Here is a 23,530-nt window from a genome sequence, read left to right on the forward strand (position 1 = left end):
TGGTCACGCCACCTTGTCAGGTCGCTTATATCTTGTGCTTCGCGTGGTACTTGTCGAAAAGGACGGGGCGGTTACGCACCAATTCGATGAGCATTTCCGATGTCGCGACGCGTTCGAAGACTGCGATATGACGAGAGCGTTGGGCTTGGCCGCCATCTTTCGAATTGCTGAGGCGCGCTCCGATTGGTTCGCGGCGAGGCAATCCGGCGGCACCTGCCGCAAAAATCGGTCCGGGAGCGATCGGCGCGGAAGGGGCTGTTCCGGCGGATCTCGCCGCCGCCGAACTGGGTTCCGCCGAATTGGGCGACGCTCCAGACGCCGAATGCCTCAGGTGAACGCGCCATGACTGTAGCTGACGGCGGAACTCATGCCACGACGTCAGTTGCTCCTCACGGTTTTAGAACCACATACGCGAGCCGTCCTCCTAGCAAACAGAGACATTGTACTCGGCCATACAATTTTAGACGTCTTCGAATACGTCGTCATGGAACGACTTTGGAACCCATGGGTTCTGAATTGTCTACCGGGTCGGTCATCGCGCTGTCCATACCAGTTGAGGTGGTTAGAATCGCTGTGTTGTCTTCTGGAAGCAGTCCCCTGACCAGCGGCTGGCCCAATGGACGGGTCTCTCTATTGGCACTGGGCTGGTGGTTCCCCTCCCAGAAGAAGTATGCGGCATGAGTGAGAAATACCCAGCACCTCCACCAGTTTGTCACGTGTCTCCAAAGAGGACTGGAGGCGTTTAATGGGGACAGCTGGCTTTCTGAAAAACAACGGCGGTGGGACCAAGCTATCGAGCGGGCGGGGTTAGTACGCGCACTTCTTCCGTCTTGGCCTTCCCTTCCTCTTCTTCTGCACTGTCCTCACTACTGCAGGTGGCAATATGTAACGTATGTAACCCCATATGATGGTAGGAACACATGTCTACATATGGAGCGCATCCAACCCCGCGTTAGTTACAGCCGCACGAATAGACCTCCGGTGGAAGTAGCCGGAGCGGTGGAGTAGCCGGAGACTTTCTAGCTACTTTCCTTGAACACATCCTTATGCATTAAAGCTTGCCTATTGCTCTCCTCAAGGTACGCCACCGTGGCTGAAGCCCGTTTGTCTCCGAAATCCGTTGCGTGTTCTTTCTTGTGGGGCGCCGACTTCTCATGTCGGCTTGATCTTCGCTTCAACCGCTTCTCTGAGGGCGCGGGAAACGCTTGATTTTTTAAAAGGTACAAATCTACCTAGATCTTAGCGCACTGGTCCGGAGGCTTTCTTCCAACTATTGCAGAGAGTTGCAGTAGTGTTGCACCTGACCCACTACTGTGTTTGTTAATTTGTTTATTTATTTTGTTCAAATATTCTCAAGTCTGTGAGACATTAGAGAGAGCAGGGTTTGGGTGAGGCTAGTTGGTATTATATTGCAAGGATGTTGACTTACAGAGCGTACATAGACAAAGGGACCGAAAGAACGACGCAGACAAGCGCTGACTTCTAAATGAACTTTTATGTCAAATAACAAGCATATATAACCAACTTGTTTTCGAGGCGGCGTTTTTTCTCTTGGTGTCTTGGCTATATATGCTTGTTATTCCAAATAAAACTTCAGTTGGAAGTTAGCGCTTGTCGTCGTCGTTGTTTGGGTCCCTTTGCCTATGTACGCCCTGCAAGTCTCAATATTACAGCTGCTGTCTGCGGTCATAGAATGTGATGTGTTGAAGCTTCCTGAGCGCGCTGCCGCTATGCTTGTTAATTTAGTTAGTAAGCGATTGTTGCCAAGTTTATACGACCGATAAAGCTACTATCCTTACTTCGTATAGCAGTCTATTAATTTGCTATCGCAATCGATGCTTCGGCTCTAAGGCCAAACTGCGACTTTATTTGTTTTGTTTACTTTTACATGTAAAACTGCTTCAGAAAGCATTAGGACGCATCTTTAGCATTAATACTGCGCATTGATAGTGTCCTCGCCATTTTTATATAGTTCGCTACCATTCGGCTGATTTAATTTTGTTGTTTCAGGGTAGTAGCTGCCTTGCTGAGCGGCTGCCTCATCACTGCCTTGGCGGTCTTTGTGCTCCTACCAGTCGTTTCAAGATCTGGCACTAAAGCACCAAGAGGCTGCCTCATCGCGAGGACGCCGAACGGTTACGCCAAGGGAAGCCTACTTCAGTTCAAGATCAACGGCACATCGTACAACTCCGTCGCCTTCTACGGCATCCCGTTCGGCGCCTCGACGACCGGAGACGGGCGGTTCGCTGAGCCCCGATGCGCCCAGCCCTGGCACGACCTCTTCAACGCCACGTACAAGCGACCCCCCTGCGCCCAGTCGGACACGCATTATGGTCGCACTTACGTCATCGACGCCTCGAACACCACCGAAGACTGCCTGCACATCAACGTCTGGGTGCCCGGCAAATGCGTGACCGACCTGTTGGGCGGCGAAAACCACCGCGCCGTCGTCTTCTGGCTCTTCGGTGGCTCCTTCGTGGGCGGAGGCAACAGCTACGACTTCTACGACGGCCGCTTCGTGGCAGGCTTGGGAGACGTGCTCGTCGTCACGCCTAACTACCGGGTGACGTCCTTCGGCTTCCTCAACTCGGGAACGGGCCGTGAAGTTGCGGGCAACATGGGGCTGTACGACCAGCTTATGGCGCTCCGCTGGCTTCGGGAAAACGTCCACTGGTTCGGCGGCGACCGCGACCGCATACTAATCGCCGGACAGAGCGCCGGCGCCATCGCGTCCTCCATGTTGATGGCGAGCCCGATAATGTCGCAGTACGGCCCGTACCGCAGGGCGTTTCTCATGAGCGGCTCGGCGTACGTTCCGCTGCCCCGGAACGAGGGACCCGACGCGCGATGGAGCTTCTCGCGCCTGGCCTCCAACGCCGGCTGCCAGTCGGCGCGCGTCGCCGACGCTGTGCACTGCCTCCGAAACCGGAGCGCGCCGGATATCTTGAAGGCCACCAAGAATATTTCTCTGTTTTTCATGCCATCCTTCGAGGCGCCCCTATTTCCTGGCAAGATGGACTCTCTCGAGCGGCGGTTCGTAGCGGCCCGAGCGCGGGACACACTGATCTCCAACGTGGCGATGGAAGGGGAGGCCTTCTTTCAAATGCTCATGCCAGACATAGCAGGTACGCAAAAAAAGATCACGGCGCAAGTGCTGAAACAAACTTTTCCTTATTTGTTCGGCGACGCGTCGGACTCTGTGATGGAGTTGCTCATTCCTTTCTTGAAGACCGTGTACGACCTTGAAGCCCCGAACCACCGCGGCTGGATACAGGTTATCGGTGACACCATGTTCCGTTGTCCCGTTGCTTCCTTCGGGAAAAGTTTGGCCACCCTGGGAAAGAATGTGTACTACTTGCAGTACACGCCCAGACCTTCTTTTTCCCCGTTTTCCGGAGAAAATGCGACGCACGGAGACGATGTGCCAATGCTGTTTGGGCTCCCGTACACCTACCCGCACTTGGCTACTGACGAAGACAGGGCGATGTCCTACCGCATGATCACGATGGTGTCCAGCTTCGCAAAAGACGGGTGAGTGGTTTGGGAACTTGCTGCAAATTAATCTGGGGTTCCTTTACCAACTGGTTCGTTGGGTTTAACGTCCGCAACCCACACGTCGCAGGAGGAAGGTTCGGGGTCAGTGCTTTGAGGTCTTTAACGTCCATCCAAAGCTCGACACACTCATGTCTTTGCATTCCGCTTGGCTCGCGTTGGAATACGGCCGTCATAGCCGGAAATTAAGCAAGGGACCTCCTGTTCTGAGGCACAGCCATAACCATTCGGTGCCCGCGTTGTGCGTACACGTGCGGCCCGACACGCGATGTTCAGACTTCATTAAGGTTTCGATCGTTAATGTTTGCTGACTTGCTTGTAATATCAGCGTACGAGAGTTTTAGGAAAGTACTCCGCACGTTCCGTTCCGCAGTTGAACAGTGGCCACTGTTCGTGGCTGTGCGCCTAACAGTGGCTGTTCGTGGCTACTGTGGCTGTGCGCACGAGGTCGCGGGTTGGAGTCTCGGCTTTCAACTCTGAGCAAGGCTGGCCCACTATGCGAAATATTGAACCATAAGGAACGCGCTTACATTTCTGGCGGTTCCCTTTTGTAACACGAGGATCTGGTCCTCAGTGCATACATATTGTTACACCCACGAAAGATCTTTATTCAGAGGCCAGGTATAGATAGTCACGACGGTCTCAATCAGGCGAGTGCTTATTGAGCTTCAGGTAGCCAGCACAACGTCGTTGTCTTCTGTCTTGGATGCGCCACATCAAACGCACATGGGTTTAACAACAAATATATATATATATATATATATATATATATATATATATATATATATATATATATATATATATATATATACATATACACACACACACAACGGGAAAGTCTCAGCAGAAACCGATTCAGCGCAAATCACCGAGTTCATCAGCGTCTCTCTCTTTCACTCTGAAAATTGGCAGAATGGGTAGTCTACAATACAATATGCACATTCATATACAGTGAGCGCTAGGCCTAGGTGCGCGTGTTGGAACCCCTGACTGCCGAAATTTGTCCGAAGCCATCCGCCACGGCATTTCCCGCAACCCGGGCGTTGAAAGTCAATTTCTAAGGACTTGTATATGAAATCTACAGAGCATATCTGTGTTGCTTACTTCATTATGTCCGGGAAAACTGAGCCCCTTGGTTGGACGACGCCTGCTTACACGTTACGTTCATTTCTGGTCGCTCTTTCTTGAACCATCCTGGGAGCTCCTCCGCCACTGTTCTCAAAGACCAAAACTAATCCTTACACATTCTCACCCACTTATTCGAATGAAATTCCTAGCACGCTCCAACCCGGTTTGCAGCGATCTGGAGCCTTGTCCACATGGGAGCGAGCAAAACCGCGCCTAAGCCGAACCTTCTAGCCGCTTCTAGTGCAATCTGCATAGTCGCGTGATCGAGTTTCGGGCGGATCTCGGTGATCTCGTTCGCACTCCCAGGTTTCGAGTGGGAGAGCGGCGCCCTGACGGGACCAGCCGAATGGGAACCGCACTGCGAGAGTTCTCTATAGCTCTAGAAAGCGGCCTTACAAATGTGCCATTAATATTCTTGCCCCGGGGGGTAAAAGGGACATAGACTCTTCCGAATAAAATCAAGATTTCGTTGGATGTGCCCTTCAAAGGAAAGCGCCAAGGAGGGTTTTCTCTTATTCAGCCACTGTTTTTAACGAAGACAATTGGTTTCCTTTGGGGATTTCCACAGGAAAATACAAAATTAGGCGCCATAATAGACAGCCAACGGGAAGAAACAAACACGACAGAGCGCTAACTTCATACACAAAGAAATATATCGGAAGCGATACAGGGTTCCTTGATCTTTAGCACGCCTGTTTAACCCTTCATGTAATGGCCGACGTATCATTCTTCCTACGTTGAGTTTGATGCCTCAAGATTTCGATTTAGGCGTCCGAACCTAACGCATAGCCTACAGTAGCGTTTTTGATAACGTGGACTGAGTTTCGATTAGTAGATAGTTAACGAAGCAGTTAATTGCTATTCTAAGCATATAGGCTTTTACTGGAACATTTCATTGCTTCCTTGCACAAATGGTGTCTCCTTAGCCAGAATAAAGGTGAAGTACTTGTTCAATGTTTCCTTGACGTGTAACGGCGTTCCGGCATTAGAGTGTCGAAAAATATGTTCGTGCAATCAAGGCAGCGCATTCGTTACGTCAACTCGGCAAAATGTTCACGCTTTGGGATGAGTAAGTGCAGGTTTACAGTTCGCGCTCGGTCTAACTTCTCTCTCGTGCGTTACCTTTTATTGCGAGTAATTTTGTATCGGTGCATTGTTGATCACACTGGCTTCTATAGGGTCCCTTTTATTTAGGCCGACGATGGTAACGGCGGTGATAGTGGCCCGCAGGTCTCTCCCAAGCCTGGAGGACGGGAGTCCCTGGCCGCTCTTCTCGAAGGCTTCCAACTACTCGTTCGTCGACCTCGCACACTCCGGGTTCACGCTTGGCGGCACCACTCCCGAGTGTCCCTTGCTAGAGATCATGAGGATGATCTTGAACCCGGACAAGTCGGACCGGCGAGCTATCGACAGTGCTTGGACGCCCGAAGTCGTCAGCTTGGCACTGGACATGCTTGCCGCGATACCGGCGCGAGCTCTTGAGATCGCCGCCACCACTCATGCCCGTGCTTACAAAGGCCAATGAATATGCCATACGCTCGAACCCTCCAGTGTTCACTGCGCCTTTCGGGGTGTTAAAAAGGTATCAGCTTGCAACATGTTGTGCGTCGTTGATGAATTGCCCATCTGAGGGGCGTTTGTTTTCATTACAGTGGTTTCACCAAGATAAATCGCAAAGAATAAGGGCAACACTGGACCTTAGTCTACCAAGGGAGCAGGCTGGTTTCAGGAAGGGACACTTTACAATGGATCACGTCCATGTCATCGATCAGGTAATCGCGAAATCTATAGAATACAATCAGCCTCTCTATATAGCTTTCACGAATTAAGAAAAGGCGTTTGATTCAGTAGAGATAGTAGCAGTCATAGAGGCATTACGTAATGATGGAGTACAGGACGCTTACGCGAATATCTTGGAAAATATCTACAGATTCCACAGCTACCTTAATTTTCCACAAGTAGGAAGACACGTATAAAGGCGTCCGACACGGAGACAGTCTCTCCAATGCTATTCACGGCATGTTTGGAAGAAGTATTCATGTTATTAAACTGAGAAAACTTAGGAGTGAGGTATAACGGCGAATATCTCAGCAACCTTCCATTTGCAGATGACATATTGCGCTGTTCGGCAACACAGGGGACGAGTTACAACAAATGAGTGAAGACCTTAACAGAGAGAGAGTAAGAGTGTGGTTGATTAATATGCAGAAGACGTAGGTAATGATAACTAGCCGGGCAAGGGAACAATAGTTCAATATGGCCAGCCAGCCTCTAAAGTCTGTGAAGGAGTACGTTTACCTAGATCAATTACTCGCAGGGCACCCTGATCATGAGAGGGAAGTTCGCAGAATAATAAAAATGGGTTGAAGTGCATACGGCAGACATTGTAAGCTCCTTACTGGAAGCTTACCATTATTACTGAAAAGGAAGGTATACAATCAGTGCATTTTACGAGTGCTGACATATGGGGCAGAGACTTGGAGACTGAAAAGAAGCTTGAAAACAAGCTAAGGACCGCGCAAAGAGCGACGCAACGAAGAATGTTAGGCGTAACGTTAAGAGACAGGAAAAGAGCGGTGCGGATCAGAGAGCAGACGGGGATAGCCGATATTCTCATTGACACTAAGAGAGAAAGATGGAGCTGGGCAGGTCATGTGTGGCGTAGGTTATATGACCGGTGGACCATTAGGGTTACAGGATGGCTGCCAAGAGAAGGGAAGCGCTGTCGAGGACGGCAGAAGACTAGGTGGGGTGATGAAATTAAGACATTCGCAGGTGCCAGGTGGAACCGCTTGGCGCAGGACAAGGGTAATTGGAAATCGCAGGGAGAGGCCTTCGTTCTGCCGTGGAAATAAAATAGGCTGATGGTGATGATGAAGATGACAAACCCATTAAACAAGGCACTGAACGACCCTTTACACGCGTTTTCTTTTGTATCTTGTAGAACTATTCACATTTGCACAAAGCAATAAAGTGGGCCACCTGAGCGAAATTAGTCGTAAATGTAGAATTTAGAGGCAGCAGACGGAGGAATACCGCGCAGGAAGTTATCTGATCTTGCATTTGAGTGCAGGGGTATACCGACGTTGAGGGGGACTTAGAGAAATGAAATTTTATTTACATTATGCGCAGAAATAGAAGGACGCAAGACAGTAAAATGCCATCGACGGCCAGAAACAAATCGAACGCTGGGGCCTGCGGCAAGAAGAACGTCTCTCTCTTTTCCGATGGTTCCTTTGGTTATAGCTCCTTCAGTCTGTCGGGGTCACGTTATTTTCAGCCAGTCGTCGAGCCTATGCAGGTGTCATTTTGATCCAATCGCCAAGCCAGAAAAGGTGTCTTTCACTGTCATCCAATCGTAGGGCCCGTGCCAGTGGCGTCATGTTCGGCCAATGGGGACACTCCACGGGCTCTATTCTTCGATGGCTGCCTCCGTCGGGCGTTGCCTCTTCGCCTAGAAAGCGCTCCGGTGGAAGGGACGGGTCGTCTTGACCGGCGTTCCTGTGCAGCAAGGCGCATTTTCCGTGACGAGGGTCGACGACCTCGAACCGTCCCGGCTTCCAGTTGCCTTCCGGGAAGCGTCACGCAGGGGAAAGACAAAAGCTACCCGCGCAGCAGACGAGGGTGGGATTGCCAAACAGCCTGGCAGGTCCGTTGGCACGGTGGACGCGCTCCTGCGCACCGTAGTTGCAGTGCGACGGCGGTGCGCAGAGAGAGACAAGAACCATTAACCATCACGTTTGTGACAGTATAGTGTAGGTGGCTACAGACATCTTACAGTGAGCAGACTGCACACCACCCACTTGGGGCTGGTACGCACCCGCCGCCATCGAGCGCCACCTGAATCGAGAGCATGCAGGCACGAGCAGCTGCCCGCCCTTGCAGCAACGTCCCGCCGAGAGGCCGGGAATCGCTTAGTTCTATCTATTAAAATGTGGAAGAGCAGAGGGAAGACGCTCGATCGTCGTGAACTACAAGAACTGCGACACAGACTCGAATGTGTGGGACGACTTGCAGTTGGACCGGGACTGAGTACTCACTCGTCTCTTCGATAAAGATCATAATTCCATATTCATCTGTGCCAAAATTAAGGGTTAGATCGTTCGCTGCGTTGCCACACGTATTCGCAAGTGTCTCTAAGTATCTTGCATTGTCCGCTAGTGGCACTATGTCGTCCGCCGCATACATCAGTCCGGGGCTCTTCTGCTGCACCATTCGTCCATCATGCAGGTAGGACAAATCAAACCATAATTCACTACTTTCCAGTCGGGTTTCCGCGCCCTTAACATGAAGCGTGAACAGCAATAGAGACGGAGGACATATTTGCTTCGGTCACTGGTGAATTTCTGCCACTTCGTCACATTTTCGGCCTTGCCACACCATTTGTTCTCGGTGTATTGGCGCCAAATATGCGCGTCGCACGGCGGTCTTGTTGAGCGCTGAACCTGTCGAGAGTGCTTTCAGCTTTCAAAATATTAAGTCGCCGGAAAGTGCGCTTTTGCCGCTGTCGCCGCTTGAATCGGTATCGGCGCGTTTGTCGATTGCGACTGCAACCAGTAAAGATACGATTAGCCTATTTCCATGAGTAAAATATATCGGTGTGTCGCCGAACTTAGCCTTCGCCGTTCTACTAGCGGAAATGAAGGCGACAACAGCACGCCGTTTTTGAAGGGAGCAGCAGCGGCACAATGGTTTGGGACGGTGGTCGCGGGCACTAAGCCAATACGCAAGTAGAAAGGAATACGAACGGTTTTTTTGGGGTGAATGTCAGTCCCGCTGCTACATTCGTGACCGTTACGCGAATAAAATTGCAGTTGTTTTATGCAGCGTCCCAGAATGAAACAAAATTTTTGCCGATGAATCTAAGGTGCTGTGGCGCGCCATTACTAATTTTCGGTCAGTGCGGCCACCCGTCGCCGAATTAGGCGGCGTAGTGTGTGGCGAAAACAGTTGAAAAATTTTAGCTACAGATGTGAGCTTGCTCACAGGACTCGTATGATGTATAGCATGTCGGCTGAACCATGCGGCCCCGAATTGGCGTCTGTGTCAGCAGGTGTTTAGTGTGTTGCGACACCACGTACCCGAGCACACGAGAATTGGAACCTCCCGCGTTTAACCGTGCGCGGCTTAGGCGTGTCCGGGGAAAGGGGGATCCTGGGCGTTGAGCTGATGCTGGGTGTTGGGACCATTAAGGCCCCCCGGAGGAGACAACACACCCCTTTGGCCTCGGCTTCCCGTAGACGGCACCCTCGGACTGACCCACCCGAGGGAAATCAGTAGTTGCCTTTTCCTGTCTCTCTCTCCCTTTGGCCTTCGTCTTTCCTGTCGTTTCCTAGCTTCCTCTTGCTTCCAATTTTTCCAGGCAGCAAGGGTTAACCTTGTGTGAATAGCCAACCTAGGTTATTCCATATTTGGTTCTAGTGATAACGTACAGCAGGCGTCTCCAGGAAATGTTTTTAAAGTCCCTGTAGCGTCCCCTTGTAGGGCTCCATGGTAGGCGGCTGGCGTTATTGCCGAAAATTACATTTGTCTATGGCTAGTTCCTTCCCTCCCCTTCCTGACAGCCGTCAGAAAAGAGTGCGCACCGAAGATGTGTTCCAGTTCCTTGGACGTCAAAGGCCGAACTTCCCACAATATCATCTCATTCACTCAGAAAAATCAGACAAGCAAGTACGAATAATCTCCGCTTTCTTAGTTTCCAAGTCTTTAACTGATACCCTTGGGCCAGGCTACAAGGCATCAAGGATGGCAAGTGGTGATCTCCTCTTAGAGTTGCATGATCAGAAACAATACGAAAAGTTGTCCAGTCTAGTGTCATTTGGGGATGTTCAATTGAGAGTAACTCCACACCGCACTCTGAACACCACCCGCGGCGTTGTCTCTGATGATTATTTGGTCCAGCTGACAGAGGCAGAGCTCTTGGAGGGCTTCAGTGAGCAGAATGTTATCTATGTCAAGAGAATTAAGATGAGGCGGGATGGCAAAGAAATTGAAACCAAGCCCCTAATACTCACTTTTGGTTCAAGTGCCCTGCCCGAGTACGTCGAGGCCGGGTACATTAAGCTCCGTATTAGGCCATACGTGCCAAATCCCCTCAGATGTTTCAAGTGCCAGCGTTTCGGCCCCAGTTCGCAGAGCTGCCGAGGCCGTCAAACTTGTGCGAAATGTAGTACCCGTGACCACACCTCTGAAGCTTGCGAGAACTCTCTCCACTGTGTAAACTGTGATGGGGAGCACGCCGCAAACTCGCGGTCGTGCGATCATGGAAAAAAGAAAAGGAAATTGTAACAATTAAAGCAAAGGCAAATATAAGTTTCAAAGAGGCATGCAGGCGGGTATCCTACCTGCCCAAGAACACTTTTGCCGATGTGGCGCGTCAGGAGGCAGCGACACAAAGGCTTCCGGCGGCTGTCCGACCCACAAGCAGTCAGTCGGCAGTTACGCCATCTGTCCCCGCAGCGGTTGCAGCTAGCGCTGCTCCGCCACCCCAGCAGAAGGGGCCATCTACCTCCGGGCAGGTGGTCTCAAAGGTCTCGTCCAACGTGCCGAGGCCTTCACGTCCAACAAAGCGCTCGGAAGAGCACGTGTCTAGCGCCTCGCAAGAGGCGATGGACACAACGACCAGTAAGACGGCGCCACCAGCGCCTAAGGAGCGGCGAACATCTTTCGATCGCTCAAAAAAAAAAAAAAAGACTCCCATCACGGCGCCTATAAAGGGCCCGTGAACTAATTTCAATCTCTTAAACGCACAGCACCCTAAACATTCATCATAATGTAAATACAGATACGACAGTGGAATGTACGAGGACTTCTACATAACCTCGACGACATTAGAGAACTACTACGCAAACATAATCCAAGGCTGCTGTGTGTTCAAGAGAGGCATCTGAAACCCACACACACAAACTTTCTTCGTCAATACACAATCTATCGTAAAGATCGCAACGAGGCTAATGCCTCCGGCGGTGTTGCAATAGTTGCGGACAAGTCTGTAGCTTGTCAACAGATCGCCCTCCAGACGCCCCTTGAGGCAGTGTCAGTTGGGGCAATTCTTTTTAACAAACTGGTGACTGTGTGCTCTATATACATACCTTCTAACTATCTCCTGATAAAAACCGTTTTCCATAAACTAATTAATCAGCTTCCTGAACCCTACATACTCGCAGGTGATTTTAACGCCCACAACACGATGTGGGGAGATTCGCGATGCGACGCGAGAGGCCGATTGATTGAAAAGTTTTTTCTGCTCTCTAGTGCCTGCCTGTTCAGTAAGAAGGAGCCGACGTATTACAGTGTCCAAAACAACACATATTCAGCGATAGATCTACCAATCGGTTCTTCTTCTCTTATGCCTCACATAGAATGGTCCGTGATCAATAAATTGTATGGAAGTGACCACTTTCCTGTGACATTAAACCTGATAACTTTGCATGAGAACCCTCCACATATTCCTCGATGGACTTAGCATCGGCGGATTGGAAGCATTTTAAAGAATCATCTTATTTACCACCAGATTTTATAAATAATCTTACTAAAAATGATGCCATCGCATATTTTACCGCTTTTATTACTGATGCAGATGAAAAGTTTATCCCGCAGACAAATGGTGGTTCACTTAGAATACGTGTTCCCTGGTGGAACGAAGACTGTGGAGAGGCGCGAAAGAGACAGAGCAAGGCATGGGTTGTATTGCGTAGATCGCCTAATGGCGAAAATCTAATCCAGTTAAAAAAAATTAAATCCCCGGGAAGGCGAACACGACGTCAGGCAAAGAGAGAAAGCTGGGTGAGGTTCCTCTCCGACATTAATTCATACACGCAGGAGGCAATAGTGTGGAATGGCTTGAGAAAGCTAAAAAGGCAACAAATCCATTCGTTGCCTCTGGTGAACAACCAAGGGAACACCCTGCAAGACCAGGCAGACTCTCTTTGGGAACACTTTGAGCACGTGTCGAGCACAATCCACTATTCTGAATCTTTCCTTAAATACAAAGAAATAGAAGAACTGAAGCCATTCGTACGTAAATGCAGACACGACGAAGCATATAACCGACCATTCAGCATTGCCGAGTTGAGAGCTGCCTTGATCTCATGCAAGAGCACTGCACCGGGACCTGACCGGGTCATGTATGACATGACCAAAACTGATGCAGTGACACACAAGTTACACAACTCGCACTCTTCAACACTATTTGGGCTGCCGGATACCTTCCATACACATAGAAAGGAGCGATTGTGGTCCCTGTTTTGAAGCAGTGGAAATACCCATCCATGGCGGCAAGTTATCGCCTGATAGCTCTTACAAGCTGCCTGTGTAAGCGTTTTGAAAAAATGATTAATCGCGGACTCATACACTTCCTTGAACTCATAAACATACTTGATCCCTATCAGTGTGGCTTCAGAGAAGGCCGGTCCACAACAGATCATCTTGTACGCGTTGAAGGACATATCCGCGATGCATTTGTATATAAACAGTTTTTTTTATCAATATTCCTCGATATGGAGAAGGCGTATGACACAACATGGAGTTACGGGATCTTGCGAGACTTGTGAGGAATGGGCATCTGTGGAAATATGCGGAAAATAATTGAAAGCTATTTGTTGAATCTTATCTTCCGCGTGAAAATCGGCAACGTATTGTCGCGACGTTTCACACAAGAAACAGGTGTACCCCAGGGAGGCGTGCTTAGTTGTACGCTCTTTATCGGGAAGATGAACACGCTTCGTGCTTCATTACCACCTGCCATTTTTTATTCCGTCTTCGTGGACGACATTCAAATCGGCTTCAAATCCTGTAACCACGCGGTATGCAAGAGACAGGTACAGCAGGGCTTGAACAAGTTGTCCAAGTGGACCGACAAAAACGGATTTAAAATCAACCCCCACAAAAGTTCTTGTGTTCATTTTACTAGAAAGCGAGGCCTGGTTCCAGATCATTGTGTTCAACTGTGTGGACATCAAATACCTATCAACAAAGAACACACATTTCTAGGTATTATGCTTGACTCGAAGCTTACTTTCATTCACCACATTAAATATAATAAAGAAACATGTCTACGGACAATCAACTTCCTTAAAATTCTATCCCACACAACATGGGGTAGCGAAAGGAAATGTCTGATGAATGTTTATAAGAGCCTAATTCGATCCCGACTTGACTATAGTGCCGTCGTATATAACTCTGCCGCTCCGAGCGCACTAAAGGTTCTAGATCCTGTGCACCATCTAGGTATCCGCGTAGCCACTGGCGCTTTCAGGACAAGCCCTATTGAAAACTTGTACGCGGAATCAAATGAATGGTGATTCCATCTGCAGAGAACTTACATCAGCCTCACATATTTCCTGAAAATACACTCCAATCATAAACATCCATGTTTTAGCACTGCTAACGATATGACGTGTGCTACACCTTTCTGTAATCGTCCCTCTGTAAGACAGCCTTTCTCGCTTCGTGTGAGGGAGTTTGTGATGAAAAGCATGTCCCACTCCTCGAGCTTCGCTTAATGCATCCAACCAAGCTGTTACCACCTTGGGAGTGGCAGGTGGTAGAATGTGACATATCCTTTCTAGAAGTAACAAAACACGCAGCAGAAATCGAAATCCGAATGCGTTTCCTATAACTCCAGCAGAAGCACTCCTGCGCAGACTTCTACACAGACGCTTCGAAGTCAAATGCCGGGGTATCCTATGCAGCCGTCGGCTGATCCTTCTCAGAATCCGATGTACTGCATCGGGAAACAAGTATCTTTATGGCCGAGGCCTGCGCGTTACTGTCTGCTGCGAAGCATATAAGAGAATAAAAACTTGAAAAATCAACAATATATACAGGCCCCCTAAGCGTCGTGAAAGCCTTGATGTGACTCTATACACATAAAAATTACAGCATTTAATGAACTATATTCCGTCTTGTGTAAAGCGTACATATCTAATCAGCATATCATTATATGCTGGGTGCCTGGCCATAGGAACATTGAGGGTAACGTTCTGGCGGACGAGAGGGCCACTTCAATCGCATTGCAAGCTGTTAACCCTTCCGCTGATGTGCCTCTCACAGATCTGAGGCCTTTCTTACGAAAGAAACGGCGAAATCACTGGCAACGCACGTGGGACGCAGAAACAAATAATAAGCTTCACGTGATAATGCCACAGTAAGGATTCTAGCCCTCTGCTACAAAATCGCGCCGAACATATGTCCTATTCTGTCGTCTGCGTATAGTGCACACATTTGGCACCCATAATTTTCTACCCACGGGAAATGACCCTCCAACCTGTGGTTGATGCGGAGAGAGGCTGACCGTCCTCCGCGTCCCCCTGGAGTGTCGGGAAGCGGAATCTGAGAGAAAGAGATATTTTTGCTTAGCTTACCGGCAGCACATTCCTCTTCATCCTGTAATGTTTCTCGGTCCAGAACCGTTTTTTAATACAGACACAGTCCTAGGTTTCCTCACAGATGTGGTATTACAATGTTATTAGTCCCATACATTCGTAGTGCTTCCTCTCTTCAGAGGATGCCGCTGTGATAGTCGTACTGTATAGTACATGCCTCCAGGCCCTTGTGTTTCAAGGGCTCTGGTGAGGCAGTTGTGCTGTAGCTAATTTTTGCACCTTATATGTTCTGTATATCATATCATTCTTCCGCATTGCAGTGTAAGGCTCATAGTACTCGTCATTAGTCATCTCCATAATCTTATTGCACGTAGATTTTACGCACTTTACAGCGACTATTTTTAGGCCTCTTTACAGCCGCGTCACATCAACTTCACAGAACTCATCATTCCACCGCGATATCACTAACACTCTCTTGGCGCTCTTTGGCCATACCTGGCCCTTGTGCCACTAAACAAAACACATTAATTTATTCATTCATTCATTCATTGAACCAAGCGGCAACACAAGCTGAAGCATGCACGTAAATTACACTTCATGAACGCAGACACAAAACGAAAACGCTTACAAGTAAGCGAAGCCATATATCATATTTTGACTTAAAGATATAGTGAGCGCCCATGAATGCGAGGCAGTTCTTTATGGCTTTTAATTTGAGTTGAACCTTAACAAATAGAGCTTCAGTAAAAACATACCGATTTACAAAATGGGATTGTATTAACAGCCGCTACCATGACATTGGAACCGAGAGTAATAAATGTTCATGCACCTAAAAAGCAACGAAATATCCGGGGACATCGGCAGGTGACTAGCGGCACTCGATGGCCTGCTGGAGCACGGCGTTACGTGGGCAACAGCGGAAACGTGCGCATAGTTTTACAATAAGCGACTTAGCCAAAGAACAGAAAGCCCACTTCGCCTTGCTACACGCCTCGCTGCGCATGGGCTCCTGCAGGCGACGCAGCGCTGGGTGCGAGTAACACTTTGTAACGCCATCTATAATTTGAGCCACGAAACAGCTGGTTCACCGGGACAAAGGTTGGAACGCTTTACAAGGCGAGTCGGCACTCCATAGGCAGCACCGCCGTTAAGGCATCACCACTGTCGTAGCGGCCGAGACGGGCGGGCTCCCGCTTGTGGTGGCAGGCACTCCTGGTGGTTGCTGTCGTTCCTAGATTAAATCTGGCTCTCGTTTGAGCCTGAGACCTCTTGCCTACGCTCCGCTCCGTCCGAGGCCCCACAGCGTCGTGGCTTGACGTTTCCTCCGCGTTATTGGGTGTGGGGGGGGGGGGGGGGGGGGGGCTTGTCGACCCAGCAGCCACCAGAACCCACCGAGGGCCAAGGCACCAGACCCAAAGGAAGTCGCAACTGACAGCGTTCGGTTGCCATCGTTTTGGAGCAAGAACTAACTATGTTGATCTTCGTCAAATAAGTTCATTGAGGCGTTCGTGTGTAATGTGTTTTAGGAATTTTCGTCAAGTAGACATTAAGGAAATGTCTCTGTAGTTGGTAATGAATTGACTGTTACCCGCGATAAACTGTGGAATAATAATTATTAGCAAGTTCAACAAGATTTACTTTATTATTCCCAGCGGGAATGTCAATGGTCCCCGGCCATTGCTTGCTGTAGAGGAGGTAGGAAACTCGTCAAGCGCTTTCGCATTTTCCCCCGCCTCCTCCATCTTAATGTATTGAGGGAAATAAATTGTATTGTAATGTAGCATGTTCTACTGTATTGTATTTTAGTGTATTGTACTGCATAGCTGTTCTCCATATGCGCGTAAATGTCGACGAATCGAGCGATTTACGAAAGATAATAGCCCCGTAGTGTCTTAATATTGCTTTAGGACAAGCTCTACAACACCGTCTGGCCCTGCACTCCTTTCTCCTACCAATATTGAGAATGCTATGAACGCCATAAAAGGTACTTTTTATATATTACGAAGATTGAGAACCGAATCAGAAATGCCAGGGCCCAGATTGGTGCCACTGCGGGCTCCAAATACGACCGTGAAGCTAAGAAAGACAACTTGAGAAGTTAGCCGTGCGAAGGGCTGGACATGCTACTGAAGGTTCAACTGATAATAAGGGATGAAAGAAAGAGAAAAAAAAAAGCTCCCATACATTGGCACTGGCGTACAAACTTGGAAACATAGGGCACCACTGAGCAAACGCGTAAAATGGAGAGGCGATTTGCTGCACCAGCAGTAAAAAATGCTTTCCATCTCCGTACCCTTGGCGGCAAGGAACAACCTGATTGAAGATATTAAAAGAAAATATTCACATCTGGAAACGTATGTGAAGCGAAGCTTTCTTGAAGCGGTTAAAGAAATGCTAGAAATTTGATTAAAACACCCTGGTATATTGCAATATTTTGCAAGGTTGATCAAATGCGGCATAATTGATTAACCTTGCAAAATATTGCAATATACAACGGTGTTTTCTCTCTCGTCAGACCTTGCGTGGACAAACAGGTGTGGTACATCTCCTTAAAAGCTTGACGTGTCCTAAAAATGATTTACAAATTTTTTTAAGAAAGCCCCAGTTGACGCGAAACAACTTCTATATTTTTCTAACGCGCGTACGATACTTGGGGCGCTATACCGTAAAACTATCCCAAATTTTTCTATTCCAATTCTGCAATCAGCCCTACACGATTGGTCACAAACTTTTTTGGACCATCCCTACTTCACTTGTTTGTCACGCGACGTCACGAAAGCCGTAATAGCTACCCATCTGATATGACGTGTACACACTGATTATGCATGATTTGGCCGAACAAAATAAAAATAATTATTTCTGATTCGACGCCTTTTCGCCATTAATCCACGGCTATTGATGAAAACTTTTCGGGCTGCACCCACTTTACCTGCCTGTAACGGGACGTCACAAAACCGCAAAAACTCACCGCGTCAAAGTAACGCGTACGCGTTAGAGATGCATTAATATGCCGAACAAAACTGAATTTTCTTCTGAATAGGAGCAGGCTGCCCCTTTCCGAAAGGAATAAAACATGGCGGCCGCCGATCGCTCAGGCACTGGCTACTCGCACTTGCCGGAGAGCATGAGTTTATTTGTGTGCAATAAACCTTTTTGCATGCCCGTGTAACGTTTTCGAGCACTTTCTGCACGTTTACGACTTCGCTCTGCCAACCCTTCTTTGCTGAGGGTCCGTTTTAGCGGCATTCTTAACCTTCCGTTGCATACCGCCACGATTTTCCACCAGCCACAACAAACTAAGTAAAGGAAAGTGGACCAATCGCAGAAATCGACACCACCCTCTTCATCCGGTTATCGATTTTCAGTGCGGTGGCTCGGCCCCATCGAATCCCTCTACACTTGAGCGTGCTCCTTGAGTCTTGTCAGCCAATTAGATAAGACTAGCCGCTCAGCGTAGGTAACGTTATTCGTTTTTCAAGCAAACAAAAGCGTCCTCCTATAAACGAGGAGAACGTTTGATTGGTCTGTTGGGTCAACCCTGCTCAGTCAATTTGACGTCAGCAGATTGGAATAAAAACTCATTGGAAGAGTTTTACGTTATAAGGCCCTTGAATATGGTTCTCTGGTCTGGAACCCGAATGCCAGAAGTTCGTATTCATAGATTGGAAGCAACGCAATACCCTCCTGTGCGTTTTGTTTCTAATTCCTATAGTGGTTATGAAAGTAACGCTACAAGTTTAAAGCGCTCTGTGTCACGGGAGTATATATGTATGTATTTATGTATGAATGTATGTATGTATGTAGGTATGTATGTATGTATGTGTTTGTGTGTGTGTTGAAGAGGTTATACACTAAATCTTCTGGTGTGGAGGTGGATTACCCAAAGTGAAGCTGGTCGCCGCCACCTTGTTCGGGGCAAAAAGCCCGCGCCGCCGTGGTTAGTCGTAGCAGAGCACGGACTGTGCTGCTGCGCCGCTGTTGAAATCATAGGTGCCGAGTTGTAACGCGATAGCGTTATGGGCCCCGTATCGCAGAAATTCGGTGTCGGCGTCGTACGTCGTTGCGCAAAAAATCATTCCGAACCCCGAGCACGCAGGCCCTCCGCTTGGCGCGGAGGCGTTACTCAACTAATTGAATTCCTCAAAGTAAAAATGCGTCAGAAAAACTTTAAAATACAACCTAAACAAAACCTACAGACATGATAGCGTCGGAGTGTAATTTGAATGTACCAGAGAACATAATTCTGCTGCGTGCAAACTCAAACACACACCCCTTTTCCAGTGCTTCTACCATTCATAGAGCGAAGCGGCCTGCTCGAATCCATGCAACAAAACCATCCAAATGGCGCTCGCCTCCGCTCATCCGCAAGAAAGCTGCGGTTTCCAGAAAGCGTGAGAAGCAGTCAGGGATATCGATTGCCATCGCGTTCTACCCTTAAAGCCCTTAAAGGCGAAGCTTAAGCGTCCTCTAAATTTTCGATCTGCCGGTGGGGTGCTGGGGCTCACTTCGCACCCTCTCTTTTTTTGTTTCCATTCTCATTCGTTCTGCCCCCGCCCCCCTCCCCCAGTGTTCCTTATCAATATATATATATATATAAACGAGAAGAGAGGGGGTTAACCGAGGGTCCCGATTTTTATTCGTCATATCATGAGAAGCCAACAAACACTGACACCAAGGACAACATAGGGGAAATTACTTGTGTTTAATAAATGAAATAAAGAAACGATGAATTATTGGAAATTAAAGTGGATGAAAAAACAACTTGCCGCAGCTGGGAACCGAACCCACTACCTTCGCATTTCGCGTGCGATGCTCTACCGATTGAGCTACCGCGGCGCTGTTTCCCCATCCACTTTCTTGGGTATTTGTAATTAAATATGTAAAATGTAATTAAAAGATGTCCCACAGTCGGTACCCTAGCAGCGTAACCTTCCGGATGCTTCAATGAACTTGTGCAGAGCAGCAAGCATCGAACGATAGCTCGTGCCTGCTTGGCAGGAACCAAAAGACGAAATGTTTGGTGTTGTAAGTGCTAGACCAAGTCTACTAGTTGGAAATATGATGAAAATTCTGCTGAGGAAGCAGAAGCGGCGGCAAGAAAGAAAGAAATGGTCAATAGTTTCTGGTTCATTACACGAGGGGGCAAAGGTCAGATATGGATAAAGCAGATCTATCAAGGTAAAAATTTAGGCGGGGAACTCTACAGCGGAAGCTTGATAACGTTACCTCGCAATGGCGTCAAAGGCATTTATTCCTGTTCCAGCAAAATTTTAGATGTAGAAAATCATCTGCGGAATGTATGGAGGATTCATTAAAATTCAACAATAAGAGGCGTTTAAATCTAGCTCCTGTTAGAAAATGGAAATGAGGAAGAACATTTAAGATCGGACCATTTAATAATGACGATGCGAGCGAGTCAGCTGATTCACTTAAAAAGATTCCACTATGTTCCGGACAAGGCAGACGTTAGACAAATTGTCTGGGACAAAATACGAAAATATACTCAACAGGTGCGACCGATTAAAAGAAGTTAAATGTGTACACACTGAAAGCACATCTGTAACAACTATTAGTTTAGATTTGTGTGGACCCAACTGCCAGAAATTCAGCAAGGAATACAGCAGTGTAATCAGCGAGACGGAGACCAGTTAAGGTGATTTGAAAAAAATAGCAACACCGGCCTTCTCTAAATTTTGTGTTACGACCGTAGAAAAAAAAGCAAGTGATACGGAAATCGACTGTAAGATGATATTGAAGGAGACCATGCAAGCATGTGCGCAGGAAGAAGCTTTGTGTATTTTGGAAAAATATCATCAAAAATCAATTTTACCTTGAACGAATTAGATTTTGGAGAACTCAGGCTCGGTAGATGAACTTGAAGTTTTGATAACAGCCCCTGAAGAAAAACTATTTGCGGCTCTCGGTAACGCCGCCAACCTGTTCTGAAATATAAATCGGGAGAATTGATGAAAACGGTTTGTACATGGGAGAGGGATACATTGTAAACCTTCAGGAAGGTCAGGACAATAAGTTGCTTAAATCTGGATTCAAGCGGAATAATTCTAGACTCCAGATAAAACATTGTTAACTACAAAACTTGGCAGACCAAGGCCGAAACGCAGCGCTTCCCTTTCCAGTAGTGTTGTGTTAGCTTGTATGCTGCACATCCTACAACAGAACACAGCCAAATTCGAGAATGGCGCGGACGTAAAGCTCGTAAATAATGAGCAACTTTGCGCCTCCCTGTGTTATTACTGAACGGGCACAACAATGCCATTGCACATTCTCCTTGACTGGCGTTTGGTTAGATTTGCTTCTGCCAGTTTTACTTACCTTTAAGAGTTATTCCTAAGTACTTCAAATATGCAACTTGAGGAGTCTTCCCTTGTTTTGGCGCAGGAGCTTCTTTCTCTTTAACATTCAATTCCGATTCATGCGCCTCTGTGTGTGTCTGCTAAGTCTGCTAAGACACTCCCTAACGGGCTTGACCATTTTCTCTGCTTGATCAAACCTCAGTGCCGCTTTCTGCAACGCTATACTTACTGTTTTTAATCGCGAAAATACGAGTGTCAGGTGTTGGAGAATGAAGTATGTGTCGAATTTTGACAGCGCTCTGAAAAATCTACAGGCTTTGGCTCCGGCGTCGTTCCGTTCTTCTGATGTAAGGCCATGAAGAGACAAGATTAGGTGGGTACAGTTTTGAACAATCTACTTCAGAAAAGTGGCCCTTAGCGTCGACCTCGTGGGAGAAAATTTCCGCAAGTTTACGCTCTCATACTCTTTCTGAAATGCCTGGAACATACTCGTATCTAGGCACTTTGGGGAGCACGTAACAAAGTTTACGATTTCTGATATCATGCCCAAGAAATCGCGACACATTTCCACTTTCTGACGCGCAAGGCAGTGCAAGTGCTGTGCTCACGGCTCCTTCTGTTCCATGAGGGCTTTCAGCCCACCGTGCTACCCTCTCATATATTCAACGCCATCATAGTATTGCCCCACGGCGATCGTCAATGCCAACATTATTACTACGGCTGAGGGCGTCCTTTAGAAGTGCAAGAAGACTGGCCGCTCTGGTGTCCGCAGTGCTATAAGATCTACAGAATAGCTCAGGTGTTTCGAAGTTCTTTTGGACAATACGAAAGCAGATCGACACATGCTCCTTGCCATATATGTCCGGTGTCTCATCGGTGACCACGGCATAATGCCCCGCTTCATGAACCTCATTTGTGAGTGACCGGAGGGCCAGCTTGATACAAAATTTACATTTTCTTTGCGTACACTTTGTGCAGGCTCGTGTAGACGAGTGTAGTGCCTAGTGAATGCAGAAGCAGAGGCTATGAGGTCATGAGCTGCACTTGGCTCGCTGGGCTGTAGCCAATCAGAGCAGACGGCGCGTCGTCTTCGGCATCAGCAGACGAAAAGCGCCCGACTCCACCCTTCGCTTGGTTTGGCACTTACTGGCTGCGTATATGCCGTTGACTGAAACTAAACGCCAATGTACGAGCTTCCTTTCGTCAACAAATCTAGACAAACTCCAGCGAAATACATCGCGAATACGCAGTGCACGAAGACAACTTCCCAATGCGTATAATACGGGTGTCACACGACGCGCTTTCGATCGCGATTGTCTCCTTTGCTCAAGCTGCGGTAGGGAGCCAATCGCGGTTGAGAATTGCTGTCCGGATCGGGCTCGACCGCGATCGAAAGTAGCCGTGTTTGAAGAGCCCGCACCATTCATGAGTAAGTTAATTTTATCTTCTTGAGAGATTGGCTCACCTTCTTCTTTGGCACATGGTCACGCCAGCACTTCGCTCCCGTCCTTGGAACGAATGTTCACTACCGTCGCGATATCAGTGCCGCCAGTCACAGACAAAATGGCGCCACGCGTTTACAACACTAGCCTGCTTGTTTGTCGTCTGCTGCCTACACTAATCGAAACCGCAGTGTAGAAAGTGTAGGCTTCATGCTACACGACAGGGTTCCAGTTGGAGAGCGGAGCTACACTTTTCTACACCAAGTACTAGCTACACTCGCGTTAGGTAAAGAAAATAGCCCTAATGTAGCGACCGCGTTCGCGCCCTTTCCGTTTGTGCTTCGACGCCGCGGTGCTCACTGTGCACACTAGCGGCGTCCATACATTTGCTGGTAACCTGTGTTGACAAAGTGAAACCTTTTCCGTTCCGGTTTTCGTTTCGGTTCAGCAACGGTCCGGTTTCGGTTCAACTCCGGAGCAAAAAAAAATAAAGGTTAAAACCGGCTTGACCCGGCTCAAGTTCATTTGCATAACTGAAGGACAATTACAAGACTACACACAATTATTTCGTAAATGAGCGCGCCGCTGTTAAGCTGCAGTAAAAGATTATGTGTGTTGTTCTGGTCGCATGTAGTTTGCACTTAAAAAATAATTGTGCAGATCGAACACCAATGCTGGAATGTGTGTGAAGCGAAGGTTTAGGGAGAGAGAGAGAGGGAATAGATTATTGTGGATGCTCGGAGAGTCCTCTAGCTTTGCACTCTTCTCT

The 23,530-nt window shown here is 48.1% G+C and overlaps 1 protein-coding gene across 1 annotated transcript; it reads left to right on the plus strand.

Moving 5' to 3' along the window:
- Positions 1–504: 504 nt before the first annotated feature.
- On the plus strand, positions 505–3,535 carry LOC140213967 (acetylcholinesterase-1-like). The gene is made up of 2 exons (XM_072285162.1): positions 505–668; positions 2,011–3,535. Exons 1-2 carry the CDS (start codon positions 505–507, stop codon positions 3,533–3,535), a joined length of 1,689 nt encoding a protein of 562 aa, XP_072141263.1.
- Positions 3,536–23,530: the final 19,995 nt, after the last annotated feature.

The sequence above is a fragment of the Dermacentor andersoni genome, chromosome 11 (assembly GCF_023375885.2).
Source record: "Dermacentor andersoni chromosome 11, qqDerAnde1_hic_scaffold, whole genome shotgun sequence".
Classification (NCBI taxonomy): domain Eukaryota; kingdom Metazoa; phylum Arthropoda; class Arachnida; order Ixodida; family Ixodidae; genus Dermacentor; species Dermacentor andersoni.